This window comes from Corythoichthys intestinalis, chromosome 1 (assembly GCF_030265065.1).
Source record: "Corythoichthys intestinalis isolate RoL2023-P3 chromosome 1, ASM3026506v1, whole genome shotgun sequence".
Taxonomy (NCBI): Eukaryota; Metazoa; Chordata; class Actinopteri; order Syngnathiformes; family Syngnathidae; genus Corythoichthys; species Corythoichthys intestinalis.
The window spans coordinates 9,028,673-9,046,819 of record NC_080395.1 but is presented as its reverse complement, the minus strand read 5'-3'; the positions used below and the strand labels follow the sequence as shown (position 1 = coordinate 9,046,819).

Genomic DNA, 18,147 nt, shown 5'->3' with positions numbered 1-18,147 from the left:
CCCGACTCAACATCTGGAGAGTTGATCTGTGCCGGTGTTAGGACTTGCCGTTTTTTTGTGTTTCCTTCCAACCAAACTAGCTCCTTCAAATCATTCTCATCGGGTAAGTGCCGAAGGGAGAATTTAGTGGTCTAAAAAAATCCGATTTTAAAGCTTAGTGGCAGTAGTTTGCCTTAATGTTGAAGCTTTGCAGGCTAACATAACTTCGTTTTATTTTGCGTGGCTCGCTAGCCAAGACACGTTATCGCATTTCAATTACTTTATCTTAAAGAGAATTATTATACTAAGGGGCTATCAACAGAACCGTTATGTGGCAAGATAACAAATATTAATAAAGTTAAAATTTTTTTTTTTTTTTAAATCACATTCATGACCGATGATCGAAAATAGATCAAAAATTACGAACATTTCCGAATGTAGCCCGAAAACAATTTCTATAGCTTGGACTAACATTGATCTTTTTAGAACTACAAGTCTTTCTATCCCTGGATCGCTTTAACAGAATGTTAATAATGTTAATGCCATCTTGTTGATTTATTGTTATAATAAACAAATACAGTACTTATGTACCGTATGTTGAATGTATATATCCATCTTGTGTTTTATCTTTCCATTCCAACAATAATTTACAGAAAAATATGGCATATTTTATAGATGGTTTGAATTGCGATTTATTACGATTAATTCATTTTTAAGCTGTGATTAACTCGATTACAAATTTCAATTGTTTGACAGCCCTATTATTTTTGTTTACTTTTTGTGCAATATCAGACTTGCTTTAATTTGACTGTGATCAGTGATTGTGACTGTAGGACAAAATTCCAATATGGCTCACGATAACGATGATCTCACGATATGGCGATACAACAATTACTGATATGTGGTTCAGGAAATCATTCTAGGTAAATCTACAGAAAAACAAGCTATTTTCATCCTTCTGCTGTGAATTTCACTGAGTTTATCACTAGTAGACGTCCAATCCATATGAACTCTGAAGGTGGCAGTTTCGTTCATTTGCTGCCTTCCCTCCCACTTCAAAAGAATTGGACATCTATGGCCGTCAGTGGCAGCCAATGAGTTCCATCATCATCAATGGCAGTGAAAGAGTTGATGAAAGATAGGTGTCAGTAATAAAATGTATTTACTGTAAAGCAGGGGTCCCCAAACTATCTGGCCCGCGGGTACATTTGGTCCGGCCTCCTGAACAAAAAAAAAATAATTTTTTTTTTCTAATAGTGTTGTTTATTTCCTGGCTTTTTTCTGTGAAGAACCCAGAGAGGGTTATTTGGTTATTATCTATTTGATTAATAGTGTTATTAGTATTTATTATTATATTATATGATATTATCATTTTTATTTTATTTACTTGTGTTCCGTGAATAATTCAGAAAGGGGTTATTTGATTGTGGCTTTCTGAAAAACAATAAATTTTTATTAGGGCTTTCAAAATTATCGCGTTAATGGGCAGTAATTAATTTTTTTAATTAATCACTTTAAAATATTTGACGCAATTAACGCACATGCCCGGCTCAAACAGATTAAAATGACAGGACAGTGCATTGTTAACTTGCTACTTGTGTTTTTTGGAGTTTTGTCGCCCTCTGCTGGCGCTTGGGTGCGACTGATTTTATGGGCTTAAGCACCCATGAGCATTGTGTAATTATTGACATCAACAATGGCGGGCTACTAGTTTATTTTTTGATTGAAAATTTTACAAATTTTATTAAAAACCTTAAGAGGGGTTTTAATATAAATTTTTTTTAACTTGTATGAACATTTATCTTTTAAGAACTACAAGTCGTTCTATTCATGGATCGCTTTAACAGAATGTTAATAATGTTAATGCCATCTTGTTGATTTATTCTTATAATAAACAAATACAGTACTTATGTACCGTATGTTGAATGTATATATCCATCTTGTGTTTTAACTTTCCATTCCAACAATAATTTACAGAAAAATATGGCATATTTTTGAGATGGTTTGAATTGCGATTAATTACGATTAATAAATGTTTAAGCTGTAATTAACTCGATTAAAAAAAATTGTCGTTTGACAGCCCTAATTTTTACAATTAATACATTAATACATGCCTGGATATGGCAGTTTACCTAGCTAATAAACACTGGCATTTTGTTCTATCCTCAACTGTATCCCTAGAATAAGCGTCTTCTCTTAACATCCATACTTCTCCATTTATTTATTTTCCTTCTCAACTCTTTCTTCCTCGCAACCCAAGCACAGTCACATACAGGCGCCTACTGGCGGTTTGGTGGTATTGCAGATCAATGATGTAATAATCCCAATACACAACACATTTCTTACCTGCATTGCCGTTATTTATATGTCACTCCTCACTATCTTAATGAGAGGCGGCGTTGTTGGGCACAAGCAGCTCATAAAAGGGGCACCGCCCCACTTTTGTTGTTTTACACCTTAATTTTCAGACTATAAGCCGCTACTTTTTTCATTCATTTTGGATCTTGCGGTTTATAGTCCAGTGCGACTTATTTGTTGATTTGCTGGCTTAATAGGTAACACTTTATTTGACAGCGGCGTCAATACTATCATAAGCCCATCATAATTATGACATGACACTATCATGGGCATTACTGAATGCTTATGACAGATGTCATTTGCTCCCAAAAACGTATAAATACGTTCTATTTTTAATTGTTTCATATTTATACGTCTTTTGTTTTTTTTTTTCACAAGAGACATCTCTAGGTTCTGATTCAACTCCGCTCCAAAGCACAAAGCTGAAAATCCATTTTAAAGCAATAAAACTGGGCACTGGAGGGCAGTAGCGCATTTGGTAAGACCCCCAACCCGATTCAACAGAACGAACGGCGGGCCGCACGGCCGGGGCGCAGGTGGAAGACGACCGAATGGACGTCCAGGATGCCAGGCGGCGGACGACCGAGCAGAACAACCGAGAGGATGCCCGGGATGCCAGGCTCTGGACGACCGAGCAGAACAACTGGGACCACCAGTGCCGTGGACGATGCGGTTGAGTCCATGCTGGAAAGATAAAAAAAAAAATCCATCTTCATGAGACAGGCAGCAATGAGGGAAAAGTTTACCCCGGCCGTCGCAGCCACAACAGCGTCATCTCTCAGTTAGTTATGTGTAAATAAATTGTTACTTTGCTATCAAAAGCTCCATTTATCTAGTTGTTTATGTCATTTTGTAAAAGGAAAACATTATTCAGATGTTTGGGATGTAACTAAAGCAAAAAATAGCGGCGTTAAAGTCAAAGTTTTGTTTGAAATGTATGCGTTTACAAAATGCTCAATTTCTCTGTTTTTTCATCAGAAATTGGAAAATTGCTCATACTAAACTATTTTCAAATGCTGATTTCTAAAGAATGGAAAAACTAACTTTTTTTCCTGCTGAAGGAAGAAAGTCTAATCTTTCTTTTGGTGGGTTCCATGTTTATATAGCAGTAGAACATAATTTTTTGTGGGCCTTGCAAAATCAGTCAAAATCCAGTAAAATGGCCGGGAGCGAAGGGGGTTGCACCGGTGAAAATGGCTGGGAGTGAATCAAGTTAAGAGTCATCCCGCAAATTATGTTAGTAACTCCATTTATGTCCAGCTCGGATCTTTTACATGCATTTAAAAGTGAGATAATTTGCTGGATAACACAAAATATAAGCATTCATTAATACTCATGACAGTGTCATGTCATAATTATCATTGTCTAATGACAGTCTTATGTCGCCACTGTCAAATATAGTGTTACCGGTTAATATTTTTTTGGTGTAAATATCCCATAACACAGTGAGGACAGCTACGGCTTATAGTCCAGGGAGGCTTATCTATGAACAAATGCCGTTTTCGTGTCAAATTTGGTTAGTGGCAGCTTATAGTCAGGTGCGCCTCATAGTCCGAAAATTCGGGTATATATCGTGCTGTTTTCCTCAGCGTGGTCCATTCTTTTTAACAGCTCTGCACTTCTCTTAGCGTAACACAGTCGTCACAGTCAAACCCATCTGACTGTTCAGAAACATGTTATTCATAACGGATATCAAACTACCTGCCTTATGTGGTTTCAATCCGTCTCGCAAAAATCTGATTTCTGTGTTTTTTGACAAAAAATTACATTTTTGCTGCCAGTTTAACAAGGCCTTAATGTCTGTAAAAATATACAACATTAAAATCACGGCGGGAAACTGAGCAAACATCGACTTGAGCAAATCATGTCATTTTTTTTTTCCATCCAGTGTCTCGCAGACGTCACTGGAGAAGACCTTTACCCTGAGAAGCACGATTCCCTCCACGTTAAACAGGAGGAGGAGTCAAAGATGCCGTACATCAAACAGGAGGCGGAGCCAGAGACTTCCTGCATTAAAGAAGAAAAACAGGAAGATGAAAACCCAAAGTTTACAATGACTGTGAACAGTGGAGAAGATGAAAGTCGAAGCGAAGTGAGCGGAACATCGACTCTTTCAAGCGACTGTTCATGTCATCACGTGAAACCAAAAGGTTTGTGCCATTGACATCCAATCCATTTGAATTGGGAGCGTTAGCCAGGAAGGAACGTAAATTGGTAAATCACGTGATTTTTCTTTTCCCAACATGTGTCCCAGCAGACATCACCGAAGGAGAACTTCACCTGGAGAAGCACAATCCCCCCCATGTTATACGGGAGTCAGAGATGCCGTATATCAAACAGGAGGCGGAGCCAGAGACCTATAGCGTTAAAGAAGAAAAACAGGAAGATGAAATCTCCAACTTTCCAATAACTGTTTTTGTGAAGAGTGAGGAAGAAGGTCGAAGCGAAGAAAGCGGAGCAGCGAAACCATCAAGCGACAGCTCATTTCAACACCTGACAACAAAACGAGAGGGACGATCGCAACCTGATGCCTCGTTAACTCAGCTCCCAAACAGTGACGACGAAACGTCACACTCTTCTGACTTTAACACAGATGAGGAGGATAATGGCTCTGAGCAAAATATTTCAAAATCCTTAAACAAGACATCATTGAAAAGAGACACAAAAGCAATTGGGAAACCCTTTACCTGCTCACTTTGTGATAAAACATACTCTTGGAAACATCACTTAAAAAGACACATGCATACACACACTGGGGAGAGGCCATTCGCCTGCTCATTTTGCGATAAAAGATTTTCTCAGCTAAAGTGTCACAGGTGCACACACACTGGAGAAAAGCCTTTTGTCTGCATATGTTGTGGTGAAAGATTCATAGAGAAGAGAGAATTAACCCAACACATAAGAACACACACTGGAGAGAAGCCTTTTGACTGTTCACTTTGCGATAAACGATTTTTTACAAAGAAAGATTTAACAAGACACACACGTACACACACTGGAGAAAAGCCTTTTGTCTGCACAACTTGTGGTAAACGATTCCCTGAGAAGGGAAGTTTAAACAAGCACACGAAGACGCACATTGGAGAAAAGCCTTTTGTCTGCACGATTTGTGGTAAAAGATTCATTTTTGAGTGTGATTTAACAAGGCACAAAAGAACACACACTGGAGAGAAGCCTTTTGTCTGCAGTTTATGTGGAAAAAGATTTATTGACGGAAGAAATTTCAACCAACATACAAGAACACACACTGGGGAAAAGCCGTTCGCCTGCTCATTTTGCGATAAAAGATTTTGTGAGAAGCGTCAGTTAACGAGACACGAACGTACACACACTGGAGAAAAACCTTTTTGCTGCACAGTTTGTGGCAAACACTTTGGAGAGAAAGTCGAGTTAATCAGGCACACAAGAACACACACTGGAGAGAAGCCTTTCGCCTGCGCACTTTGCGATGAAAGATTTTCTTGGAAGCATCAGTTAACGAGACACTCAATCATGCACAGTGGAGAGAAGCCTTTTCCCTGCTCAGTTTGTGGTGAAACATTCACCCGGAAGGGAGAATTAAAAGGTCACGCAAGAACACACACTGGGGAGAAATACTTCACTTGTGTTGTTTGTGGTAAAACCTTCTCCTCAAAGGGCAACCTAGCAAGACACACAAAAACGCACACTGCGGAGACACTTTTCGCCTGCGAGGTTTGTGGTAAAAGATTCACTCAGAAGGGACATTTAGAATCACACACAAGAAGCCACACTGGGTAAAACCTTTCAAATGTAGGTGTGTAACAAAATATTTAGATTTGTACCACACATTGACAGTGGGAAAAAAATCCAAACTTTATTTGAATGGTTTCAGGGATGATGTCTTTATTGTTTTGTGCATCGTCATATTATGAAATGTGCTCAATCAACTGTACATTTTGATTATTACATTGTTTTTCCTTTTTCAATCCATCCGTCCATTATCTTCCGCTTAGTCCAGGGTCGGGTCGCGTGGGCAGCAGCTTCAGCAGGGAAGCCCAGACTTCCCTCTCCCCAGCCACTTCAGCCAGCTCCTCCGGCGGGATTCCAAGGCGTTCCCAGGCCAGCCGAGCGACATAGTCTCTCCAGCGTGTCCTGGGTCGACCCCGGGGCCTCCTGCCGGTGGGACATGCCCGGAACACCTCTCCTTTTTCAATTGTGAACTAATTTTGAAAGCTCTTCTCTGTTCTTTAAAAATGGGTGGTATATACCAGGACGCGTTGTATTGCATTAGCTCTCTTATTTCAACACAATTGGATGACTACAGTAGTACCTCTACATACGAACGTCTCTACCAACAACATTTTTAGGCTACAACACACATCAACAATTTTGCCTCTTGTTATGAAAGAAATTTCAGGAAGATTAGTAGAACTACAGGTAGTCACCGGGGTACAAACGAGTTCCGACCCTACGCTGGGGACGTAGCCAGAATTTCTGCGTAACTCTGAATTAACCCTTTAAGTATCCCTAAATTTCAAACAAACTATCCAACTGGTTTGTTTGAAAGTACCGTACCCTCGCTACTTCGCGCTTCAAACTTCGCACTCTCAGTCCATCGCAGATTTTGTTTCAAAAAAAAAAAAAAAAAAAAAAAAACAGATGAGCTGTCCCGAGCAGAGGTTGCGCTAGACTTTTTCGTTGTCTGTCATTTTGACTGACAGGGTGATAAAAATCCGGTCATAATCTATTTTTACCCGTCACTTAAATTTTTAAAATGATAATAATGACATATTCAATAGTATTTAGTTTTCATTCATTTTTAATTAATATTCTGTCCGAACAAGCTTAACAGAGAATCCACACCGTGCCATCACACATCAAGCAGATGAATATGTAACTTGTTCTCCGCAGTGACAAAAACAGCTGACTGTGGCCCCAGTAGGTAGGCTACATATGGAACAATGAAATAAATGAAATTAACAGTTCACCTGTTGTGGCCTGAAAGCAGTCTCACACCTTCCTCCTCGCTGCCGCTTGCTCGCTCAGTAGTTGCCGAGGGCTGATTGCTTGTTTGTCCTTTATCCTCCACTGCATCAGTCCCTCTTTTTTCACCTCTTTTATCAACACCATCTTCGTTTTGGGGCTTTTTGAAGAAACTTCGGACACTCAGTTGCTTTGACATTTTTCCGAGTAAGGCCAACGACGTCATGCATCAAGAGAGACAATAGCTAATTAATATGCTCACTCGCCACCCTGTGGTCTGGGGTGTGAATTGCAATCTGTCAAAATGACAGATGGACTTCAGTGTTTTTCCTTCACCGTTTCAAAAAACCGGTCAACGACAGAAAATATTCGGTTAACGCGACCCCTGGTCCCGAACCAATCGCGTAGTCTCACTCTCCCTGCTCTTTGTTGTTCAGGCAATGCAGTGGAGTTGCTTATGAAAGTTAACAATGATTGATAGACGTCTTCTGTTTGATCTTGCCACAGATCCCTGGAAGCCTCAGCGTCAAAGCGCCGTATGCGTCAATCATCGTTTAACATGTTAAACAGTTGCTGTGGCAACTTATTGTGTGTAAGTGAGGAGATGGAGAGGAGTTGAGTGGACACACTCAATGAAGCGTTTTATAAAGACAAGCATTTTTATACTTTTTTTCTTGTTTAAAAATAATTCTCTGTGACAGTAGTATGTTTAAAACTTATAATTGTTAAATTTGATCCCAAAACGCAATGTGTCATCAATAAAATTAAACTTACAATATATATATGTGTATATCCATTTTGACACTGTTCGTGTTCAATCCTCGGCTCAAGCTCAGTTGTTGTTGAAGTTTACGGATAAAGAAATTCTAAATATCCATCTTGCCTCCTTAGGTGTAGTTTGGCTAAGCAAAGCCAAGGACCACCTCAAAGGTGGTAGTCACACGATCTGTTCAAAGAATTATTTTGACCTAGAATACTTTGTGGGATTCTTGTTCATTTCAATTATTTTTTTATTGCCTTGTGACTTTTATAGAAAACATTTCAACGGCTAGGTCTTCAGGATTTTTAACATTAGGTTTCATCTTCGCGTTAGCGGGGGTTGATTAGTCTGTGGAGTTAATTTCAACAAATACCATGTAGTTTGTCAGTTATTTGTTCGTTTCAGGGCTTCAGAGTGGCTAAACTACCAAAAGTCAGTGCTGTCTGCTTAAGCCTAATGTCAAAAATTCGTAACTTCCCCTTTAAATTAATTTATAGGGCATTATTTGGGTATCTTCATTTCGAAGGAGTCCAAGCTGAGACTTTCTTCTAATTTTGTCCCAATCATTTAAAAAAAAAACAAATTAAACCAATGGCTTCAAAGAAAATGATCATTAAGAGGATGTGTCCTACTCTCTAAGGCAGAAGGGTTGTCCGGGACGATTTATGCTTCTTATTCTCTCCATGTAGATTGTAAAACGTGTAAGGATGTCGACCAAATACTATTTGACTTCATTTGGAAGAACCGAACTCACAACATAAAAAAAAAAAAAAAAAAAAAAAAAAAAAGAAAGAAAAATCTACTGATGAACACATATGATCAGGAAGGACTGAATGCCATAGATTTTTTTAGATTGCGCTGCACCTACAAAGTTAATTTGCCCAAACACTTCCTTAAAAATCCTCTTTCAATTTGGAATTTGATCATTTTAGTTTTTTTTTTTTTTTTTTACGTATGGCGGCCTTAACTTTGTTCTGAGTGGTAACTTTGATGTTGACAAATTGGCAGGAAAGGTCTCTCTGTTTCACAAACAAGTTCTATTAGCATGGTCCATGATCTACAAACATAACTTTTCACCACATACGCACAAAATCTGGAATAACAGAATTCTTTATAAAAATAAATAAATAAAAAAATAAAAAAAACACAAATCTTTATTCTTGGACAATTGGATGCAGAAGAAAAAAAAATTTATGTCTCAAATTTTTGATGGCAGTGGGCACCTTATGTCTTAGGCAGAGTTTTTTTTATTATTTTCAGTTCCCAGTTAGACCTCAGCAAAATGCCATTGTTTATGATGCAATTCCTTCAAGTATCATTATGCTGTGCAGAAATGTAAATTTAGCATGACAAAGTGTATCTCCTCCAAATATACTAAAATCAAGTGTGGGGAAGATATGTTTGATAGATAACAAAATTTGAATAGATCTGTTCGTTCTCTATTTCTGAATGAACTTAGATCATATGTTAAGTCTTTTTGGAATCAATTTGTTGGATATATCATTTGGTCTAAGGTAGTGCTGTCAAATTAATCGTGTTAACGGGAGGTAATTAATTTTTAAAAATTAGTCACGTTAAAATATTTATCGCATGCATTGCCTCAGACGGACTACAATGACGTCATTGTTTTTGCACATTGAGAGCTATAAGGCAGAGAAAAGCAAGTGGACACAGGCATTCATTCAACCGTAGAGTTTATTGGCATAAGCTTTTGCAACTCTTACTAACATAACTACTGTGGCAACCGACGTGGGGAAGAATGACAGGAGTTGATCTTTTTCTTTTACACACGCTTACACACACACACATACAATTTGCAGCCACCACTGACAGTCATGGTTGCCCATTTTCCCATAATGCATTTGGGCAGAACAGTTAAGTCGCTACAGTACCATTTACTGAAAGCACAACAAAAATAATATCCCTTTCTCTCAAAAAAAATAATGTTCACAAGAAGAAAAGCGCTCAATGCAAAGAGAACTGGCATTCCCAATCAAAATAGCTATGCAAAATACACATAAAACTTACTCAGACTTTGGTCAAACTCTATTCAAACATTTCGTTTAGCTCAACAACTACATTAGATGGCAATATTTAGTCAGAATATACAAATTATCAGAGGTCTCGTACGTTGTGAAGTCATCACTCAAATGAACGTAAGGTACAATGAACCCGGAAACTACGGCGTCAGTTGAGGGGCAAAATACATTCGTTGGCTAGATCTCTAATTAATTTAAAACTCGCCATTGACACCTTGTGGTGTATTTCAATCACTACGTTACGTAGTTAAAGACACTGTGGAAGAATGGCAGGGAGCCCATGTGATGTCCCGCTCGGCGACGTCAGCAATGGCGAGTTATTAGTTAATTTTTTCATTTAAAATTTTACTAATTTTATGAAAACGAAAATATACAGAGGCGTTTTAATATAAAATTACTATAACTTGTACTCATATTTATCTTTTAAGAACTACAAGTCTTCCTATCCGTGGATCCCTTTAACAGAAAGAATGTTAATAATGTCAATGCCATCTTGTGGATTTATTGTTAAAATAAACAAATACAGTACTTACCTGTATGTACAGTACATTGAATGTATATTGTGTCTTATCTTTCCATTCCAACAATAATTTACAGAAAAATAAGGCATATTTTAGAGATGGTTTGAATTGTGATTAATTACGATTAATTAATTTTTAAGCTGTGATTAACTCGATTAAAAATTTTAATCGTTTGACAGCCCTTGTCAGCCCTAAGGTATGGACTATCCCCAACATGTTTCTGTTAACAAATAAGGTCAAAGACGTTTCTTTCAAAATCATCCATAGATTCCATCCGGCACACCACTCCATGAAAAAATTCAAGCGGGACATTGATATAAACTGTTCGTTCTGTGGAAATCATCCAGAGACAGTTCAGCACCTTTTTTGGACCTGCTCTTTTTCCAATTTTCCAATTTTGGAAAGAATTTTGCAAGTTCATCAGCAGGAATCTGCATGTGGACTTCGAACTCAAATGGGAAAATGTCTTTTTCTTTTTGTCTCTATAAGAAGATCAAGAGTGAGAATGTTTTTATTATTAATCATTTTGTTATCCAAAATCTACCTCCACAAATGTAAATTTTGCAAGCTGTTACCTTTTTCACACTTTCATAACGAGACTGACTAGAACTTCTTTTGTGAACAATTGATTACAGCATTTTTAATTTTTTCTCTCTGATGTGCATTGTTTGGTATGTTTATACCCCCTGGCATATTTGTGTTTGTTTTGTTTTGTTTTTGTTTGTATTATTGATTGTTCATTTGTCTATCATGTTAACAAAAAATAAAAATCAGCCAATTACATGCAATGATATTTTTCGGCCACCAGGTAGGGCCCTGCCCCGCCTCAAACGCCGCCTAATGTTTCTACTTCCGGTTCACATGACGCATCATCTGTGTACCCTTCCGGGACTTGTATGCTTTTGTGTTCCCAAGCGAGCACCTTCAAAGTATTTTAATTGGGTAATTTTGGAAGCAAGAATATAGTGGTCTAAAAAGTCCTATCTTAAAGCTTGGTGGAAGTTGTTTGGCTTTATGTTGAAGCTTCTCAGGCTTATGTAACTTCGTTTTTTAAGCCTAGTTCGCTAGCCAAGACACGTTAACGTATTTCGATTGCTTTTTTTTTTTTTTTTTTTTTTGCCTCTTCCGATTTGTACATTTTGATTTGAGGGACAGGGGGGGTCGCTCGGTTAACATTAGAGCGATCACATTTAATTGTGTGAGACGCTTTTTTGACTTGTCTTTAAAGATGCTACGGACTGAAGGGCAACGCAATCCCAAACATCAAGTCAAAGAGCAGCGACGTGGAAGATGAGGTTAGGAAATCCATGCCATGACGAGCAACTGTAAAACAAAAGAAAATGACGGTAAGATCACGACATCAGTTTTACTTTTTATGCAATATCAGACTTGCTTTGTTCTGATCGTGACTGTCGGATATTTTACATGCATTCAAAAGTGAGATAATTTGCCGGATAACACAAAATAACGTCTGTTATTAGCATTCATCAATGCTCATGACAGTGTCATGTCATAATTATGATTGTGTAATGACAATCATATGGCGCCACTGTCAAATAAAGTGTTACCAAATACCATAACTAGCAATTAATGAAACAACTGAAACAGTAACTGAAGAAATAAATAACATGGAACATGAATTTTGATTGTTATTTACATCTGTAGCGCAGCAATGCATGCTAGAAGGCATGTTGGACAACAACAGTGTTGACAGCAGGTGGCAGCAGAGGTTGACTGCCAATTGGTTCAAAGCCTCATGGTGGTTCATTTGGTCTTATGACAGTCGTATGATGACGCTGTCAAATTTAGTGTTACTGGTTACATTTTTTTGGTGGAAATATCCCATAACACAGTGAGAACAGCTGCGGCTTATTGTCCAGTGAGGCTTATCTATGAACAAATGCCGTTTTCTTGTCAAATTTGGTTGGTAGCGGCTAATAGGTGCGCCTTTTTAGTCCGAAAACTATGGTATATATCCTGATGTTTTTCGCAGCGTGTGCTCCATTCTTTTTAACCACTCTGCACTTCTCTGCCGCAGTGTTTTACTTCGCATATCACAGACGTCTCAGATAGTCAAACCCATCTGACTGTTCAGATTGAGAAACATGGTATTCATATCGGATATCAAACTACCTCCCTTATGTGGTTTTGGTCTGTCTCGCAAATATCAGATTTCTGTGTTTTGTGACGAACAATTTGATTTTGGGTGCCAGTTTGAACTAGGCCTTAGTGTCTGTAAAAAATGTACAACATTAAAATCACGGCAGGAGACTGAGCAAATCTTGACTTGAGCAAATCGTATGATTTTTTTTCTTTTCATCCAGTGTCCCTCAGACGTCACTGTAGAAGACCTTTACCCTGAGAAACACGATCCCCTCCACGTTAAACAGGAGGAGGAGTCGAAGATGCCGTACATAAAACAGGAGGCGGAGCCACAGACCTCCTACATTAAAGAAGAACAGGAAGATGAAATCCCTAAGTTTCCAATGACTGTTAGTGTGAAGAGTGAAGAAGATGAAGGTCGAAGCGAAGTGAGCGGAACATGGACTCTTTCGAGCGACGGCTCATGTCATCATGTGAAACCAAAAGGTTTGTGCCATTCACGTCCAATCCATTTGAATTTGGAGCGTTAGCCAAGAATGAACGTAAATTGGCAAATCACGTGATTTTTCTTTTCCCAACTTATGTCCCAGCAGACATCACCAAAGACGATCTTCACCCGAAGAAGCACAATCCCCCCCATGTTATACAGGAGTCGGAGATGCCGTATATCAAACAGGAGGCGGTGCCAGAGACCTATAGCATTAAAGAAGAAAAAAAGGAAGAGGAAATCTCCAACTTTCCAATAAGTGTCATTGTGAAGAGTGAGGAAAAAGGCCGAAGCGAAGAGAGCGGAGCAGCGAAACCTTTGAGCCTCAGCTCATTTCAACACCTGACAACCAAAGGAGAGGGACGATCGCAACCTGACGCCTCGTTAACTTCGCTCCCGGACAGCGACGACATAACATCACACTCTTCTGACTTTAACACCGATGAGGAGGATAATGACTTTGAGCAAAATACTTCAAAATCCTCAAACAAGTCATCATTGAAAACGGACACAAACGCGGTTGGGAAACCTTTTACCTGCTCACTTTGTGATAAAACATACTCTTGGAAACATCACTTAAAAAGACACATGCATACACACACCAGGGAGAAGCCTTTCGCCTGCTCATTTTGCGATAAAAGATTTTCTCAGCTAAAGTGTCACAGGTGCACACAGACTGGAGAAAAGCCATTTGTCTGCACATGTTGTGGTGAAAGATTCATCGAGAAGAGAGAATTAAACCAACACATAAGAACACACACTGGAAAGAAGCCTTTTGACTGTTCAATTTGCAATAAACAATTTTTTACAAGGAAAGATTTAACAAGACACACGCGTACACACACGGGAGAAAAGCCTTTTGTCTGCACAACTTGTGGTAAACGATTCTCTGAGAAGGGAAGTTTGAAAAAACACACAAAGACACACACTGGGGAGAAGCCTTTTGTCTGTACGATTTGTGGCAAAAGATTCGTTGACGGAAGAAATTTTAACCTACACACAAGAACACACACTGGGGAAAAGCCTTTCGCCTGCTCATTTTGCGATGAAAGATTTTGCGAAAAGCGTCAGTTAACGAGACACGAACGTACACACACTGGAGAAAAACCTTTTTGCTGCACAGTTTGTGGTAAGCACTTTGGAGAGAAAGGCGAGTTAATCAGGCATACAAGAACACACACTGGAGAGAAGCCTTTTGCCTGCGCACTTTGCGATAAAAGATTTTCTTGGAAGCATAAGTTAACAAAACACTCAATCATACACAGTGGAGAGAAGCCTTTTCCCTGCTCAGTTTGTGGTGAAAGATTCACCCGGAAGGGAGAATTAAAGGGTCACGCAAGAACCCACACTGGGGAGAAATACTTCACTTGCGTTGTTTGTGGTAAAACCTTCTCCTCAAAGAGCAACCTAGCAAGACACACAAAAACGCACAATGCGGAGACACTTTTCGCCTGCGAGGTTTGTGGTGAAAGATTCACTCAGAAGGGACATTTAGAATCACACACAAGCCATACTGGATAAAATCTTTCAAATGTAGGTGTGTAACAAAATATTTATATTTGTGCCACACATTGACAGTGGAAAAAAATTCCAAACTTAATTTGAATGGTTTCAGGGATGATGTCTTTATTGTTTTGTGCATTGTCATTTTATGAAATTTGCTCAATCCACTGTACATTTTGATTATGACATTGTTTTTCCATTTTCAATTGTGAACTCATTTTGAAAGCTCTTCTCAGTTCTATAAATATGGGTAGTGTATACCAGGACGCTTTGTATTGCATTAACTGTCATATTTCAACACAATTGGATGACTACAGGAGTAACTCTACATACAAATGTCTCTCCAAACATAATTTTTAGGCTACAACACGCATCAACAGGAAAATTTTGCCTCTTGTCACAAAAGAAATTTCAGGAAGATTAGTAGAACTACAAGTAGTCACAGAGCTACAAACGAGTTCCGATCCTACGGTGATGACGTAGCCAGAATTTCCGTCTAACTCTGAATTAACCCTTTAAGCACCCCTAAATTTCAAACTATTCAACTGGTTTGTTTGAAAGTACTGTACAGTGAGCCCTCACTACTCCGGACTTCAAACTTCGTACCCTCAGTCCATCGCAGATATTTTCAATTAAAAAAAACAACAGATGAGCTGTCCCGAGCCAATCGCGTAGTCTCACTCTCCCTGCTCTTTGTTGTTCAGGCAATGCATTAGAGTTGCTTATCAAAGTTAACGACAATTGATTGAGGTCTTCTGTTTGATCTTGCCACAAATCGCAGGAATCCTCAGCATCAAAGCGCCGCATGCTTCAATCATCGTTTAACTTGTTAAACACTTGCTGTGGCAACTCGTGTGTAAGTGAGGAGACGGAGAGGAGTAGAGTGAACTCAATGTAGCATTTAATAAAGACAAGCATTTTTATACTTTGTTTAATAATAATTCGGTGGGACAGTAACATGTATAAAACTTTATACTATAACTATAATTGTTAAATTTAATGAGCCCAAAACACAGTGTCATCAATAAAATTAACTTACAATATATATATGTGTATATCCATTTTGACACTGTTCGTGTTCAATCCTCGGCTCAAGCTCAGTTGTTGAAGCGTACGTATAAAGAAATTCTAAATATTTATCTTGCCTCCTTTGGTATAGTTTTGGCTAAACAAAGCCTAGGACCACCTCAAAGGTGCTCGTAACACGATCTGTTTGAAGAATTTTGACCTATTATGAAATACTTTGTGGGATTCTTGTTCATTTCAATTATTATTTTTATTGCTTTATGACTTTTACAGACAACATTTCAACGGCTAGGTCTTTATTTTAAGAGGGGAGTTCAGGATTTTTAACATTAGGTTTAATATTCGCGTTGGCGGGGGTTAATTAATCTGTGGAGTTGATTTCAACAAATCGTCAGTTATTTGTTTGCTTCAGGGCTCCAGAGTGGCTAAACTACCACAAGTCAGTGGTGCGTGCTTAAGCCTAATGTCAAAAATTCGGACCTTCCCCTTTAAATTAATTTATAGGGCATTAATTGGGTATCTTCATTTCGAAGGAGTCCAAGCTGAGACTTTCTTCTAATTTTGTCCCGATCATTAAAAAAAACAAACCAATGGTTTTAAAGAAACTTATCATTAAGAGGACGTATCCTACTCTCTAAGGCAGAAGGGTTGTCCAGGACGATTTATGCTGTTTCTCTTTATGTAGATTTTAAAACGTGTAAGGATGTTGACCGAGTACTGTTTGACTTCATTTGTAAAAACCGAACTCATTACATCCAAAAAAAAAAAAAAGTACTGATGAATAGGGATGGGGTTTGAGAATATTTTTACGATTCCATTATCGATATTGCTTAACGATTCGATTCTTTATCGATTCTCTTATCGATTTTAATTGGGACTAATGGACTGTATGAGGTTCTGGGTTCAATATGTTTTATGGTTCATTCGCCTCGGGGTGTCCGTTAGAACATGAGGAGCGGAGAGTGGAGTTGGTCTTTGGCACTTTTAATCCAACTTTGTAACAGGCACAACTATATACAGGCAATGGCACTTGATATGAGAATTAATAGCCGCGTTTACATGCTGACTTTTTTTCATACCGATTCAAATCATTCCGAATGGATATTTCACATCAGCTGTTTACATGTCACTTCATCTATTCCGATCCAGCGTTTACATGTGTCTGCCTTTATTCCGAAAGGACGTTTGACAACTGCCGTCTGACATGCGCAGATTAATCAAAACAACGTGTCACGTTGCAAAACATGGAGATCGATCGTCAGATCAGCTGCTGTTTTAACTTTTCGAGTGGAAACAAAACTTCAGAATGATACGCCGTTCATTTAAAAAGTTGTGTGGGTGCGCTGTGCGTGTGCTTGGAAGCCATGTTGCAAGTGACATTACTTACGTCACCACGTCAGTACGGAGCATGTGCAGAAAGAACGCAACCAGACACCATTCCGCTTCCCTGTTTACGTGATATAATTTTACTTGGTTTGGGAAAAGGAATATTCCACCCTTGTGAATCGGAATGAAATTCCATTCGGTTTGGGCCTGTTCATTCCGAATGAGGTGTTTATATGGAACACATTTATTCGGTTTGAACAAATATTCCGATTGTAATTGGAATATTTGGCTCCATGTAAACGTGGCAATTGAGCAAATGAGAGCATGCATGGAAAGATGTTGATGTATTTATATGTGTGTAGAAGAAGACTGGAATGTGTGGTTCTGAAAGGAAATAAAATGACATCATATTAGTGCTGATTCAATAAACAATTCAAATTGACTGTAAAGCAGTCAATAACACATGACGCGAGTGCGCACGCACAACTTGGAAGCACGCTGCGTGCACGTACCGTCATCTTGCCCATAATGGTGGAGAAAACTAAGCACTTTACACTAGTGATGCACGATAATGCATTTTTCAGCCGATACCGATAACCGATAATTTCCTCCTCGTTCCAACCGATAACCGATAATGTCAAGCCGATAATTCTATTAAAAGATTTATGTAAAATTTTAAGGTATACACAAAAGAAAATATCACTGTGCAAAAATATAATTTGTTGCTCTTTTTCAACATAAAATATGAACAAGTATTCAATTCCAACATCTAAATAATGACAGATTGTCTGACATTGTGTAATGGTAAACTTTTGGCAACAATTACTTACAGAGTAAATACCTAAGTTGCACAAAAATGCCTTTAAAAGTAAGCCATTCCTAACATATATAGCATTAATACTCTGCAAAACACACCTCCTTAAAACTAGTCAGTTTTAAGTGTAAATCTATTGGAAAAAAAGTGAAATTATCTGCCAGCGCTTCAAGTGTATTTCTCTCAGATTTCTTAAAAGAAAAATAGCTAGCTGAAAATAATCTTAACAGCCTTATTTTAAGCAATACATTTTTATACTTAATCCTAAAAAAAAAACCAAAAAAAAA

At 38.3% G+C, this 18,147-nt stretch overlaps 2 protein-coding genes across 8 annotated transcripts; both read left to right on the top strand.

The window, feature by feature from the left end:
* LOC130919624 (gastrula zinc finger protein XlCGF57.1-like) lies at positions 1-8,737 on the top strand. 6 transcript variants are annotated; one of them, XM_057842358.1, is made up of 4 exons: positions 1-103; positions 2,716-2,815; positions 4,226-4,487; positions 4,592-8,737. In XM_057842358.1, exons 3-4 carry the CDS (start codon positions 4,307-4,309, stop codon positions 6,094-6,096), a joined length of 1,686 nt encoding a protein of 561 aa, XP_057698341.1. In that variant the 5' UTR covers positions 1-103; positions 2,716-2,815; positions 4,226-4,306; the 3' UTR covers positions 6,097-8,737. The 6 variants fall into 6 exon arrangements, with proteins under 6 accessions (XP_057698341.1, XP_057698340.1, XP_057698339.1 ...); XM_057842357.1 differs by having other exon boundaries at positions 2,716-3,118; XM_057842356.1 differs by having other exon boundaries at positions 2,716-3,129.
* Positions 8,738-11,443: 2,706 nt separating this feature from the next.
* LOC130920316 (gastrula zinc finger protein XlCGF57.1-like) lies at positions 11,444-17,791 on the top strand. 2 transcript variants are annotated; one of them, XM_057843434.1, is made up of 4 exons: positions 11,444-11,543; positions 11,830-11,947; positions 12,926-13,190; positions 13,295-17,791. In XM_057843434.1, the coding sequence occupies exons 2-4, from the start codon at positions 11,942-11,944 to the stop codon at positions 14,710-14,712; spliced, it is 1,689 nt and encodes a 562-aa protein (XP_057699417.1). In that variant the 5' UTR covers positions 11,444-11,543; positions 11,830-11,941; the 3' UTR covers positions 14,713-17,791. The 2 variants fall into 2 exon arrangements, with proteins under 2 accessions (XP_057699417.1, XP_057699423.1); XM_057843440.1 differs by having other exon boundaries at positions 11,488-11,947; positions 13,298-17,791.
* The last annotated feature ends 356 nt before the right edge of the window (positions 17,792-18,147 follow it).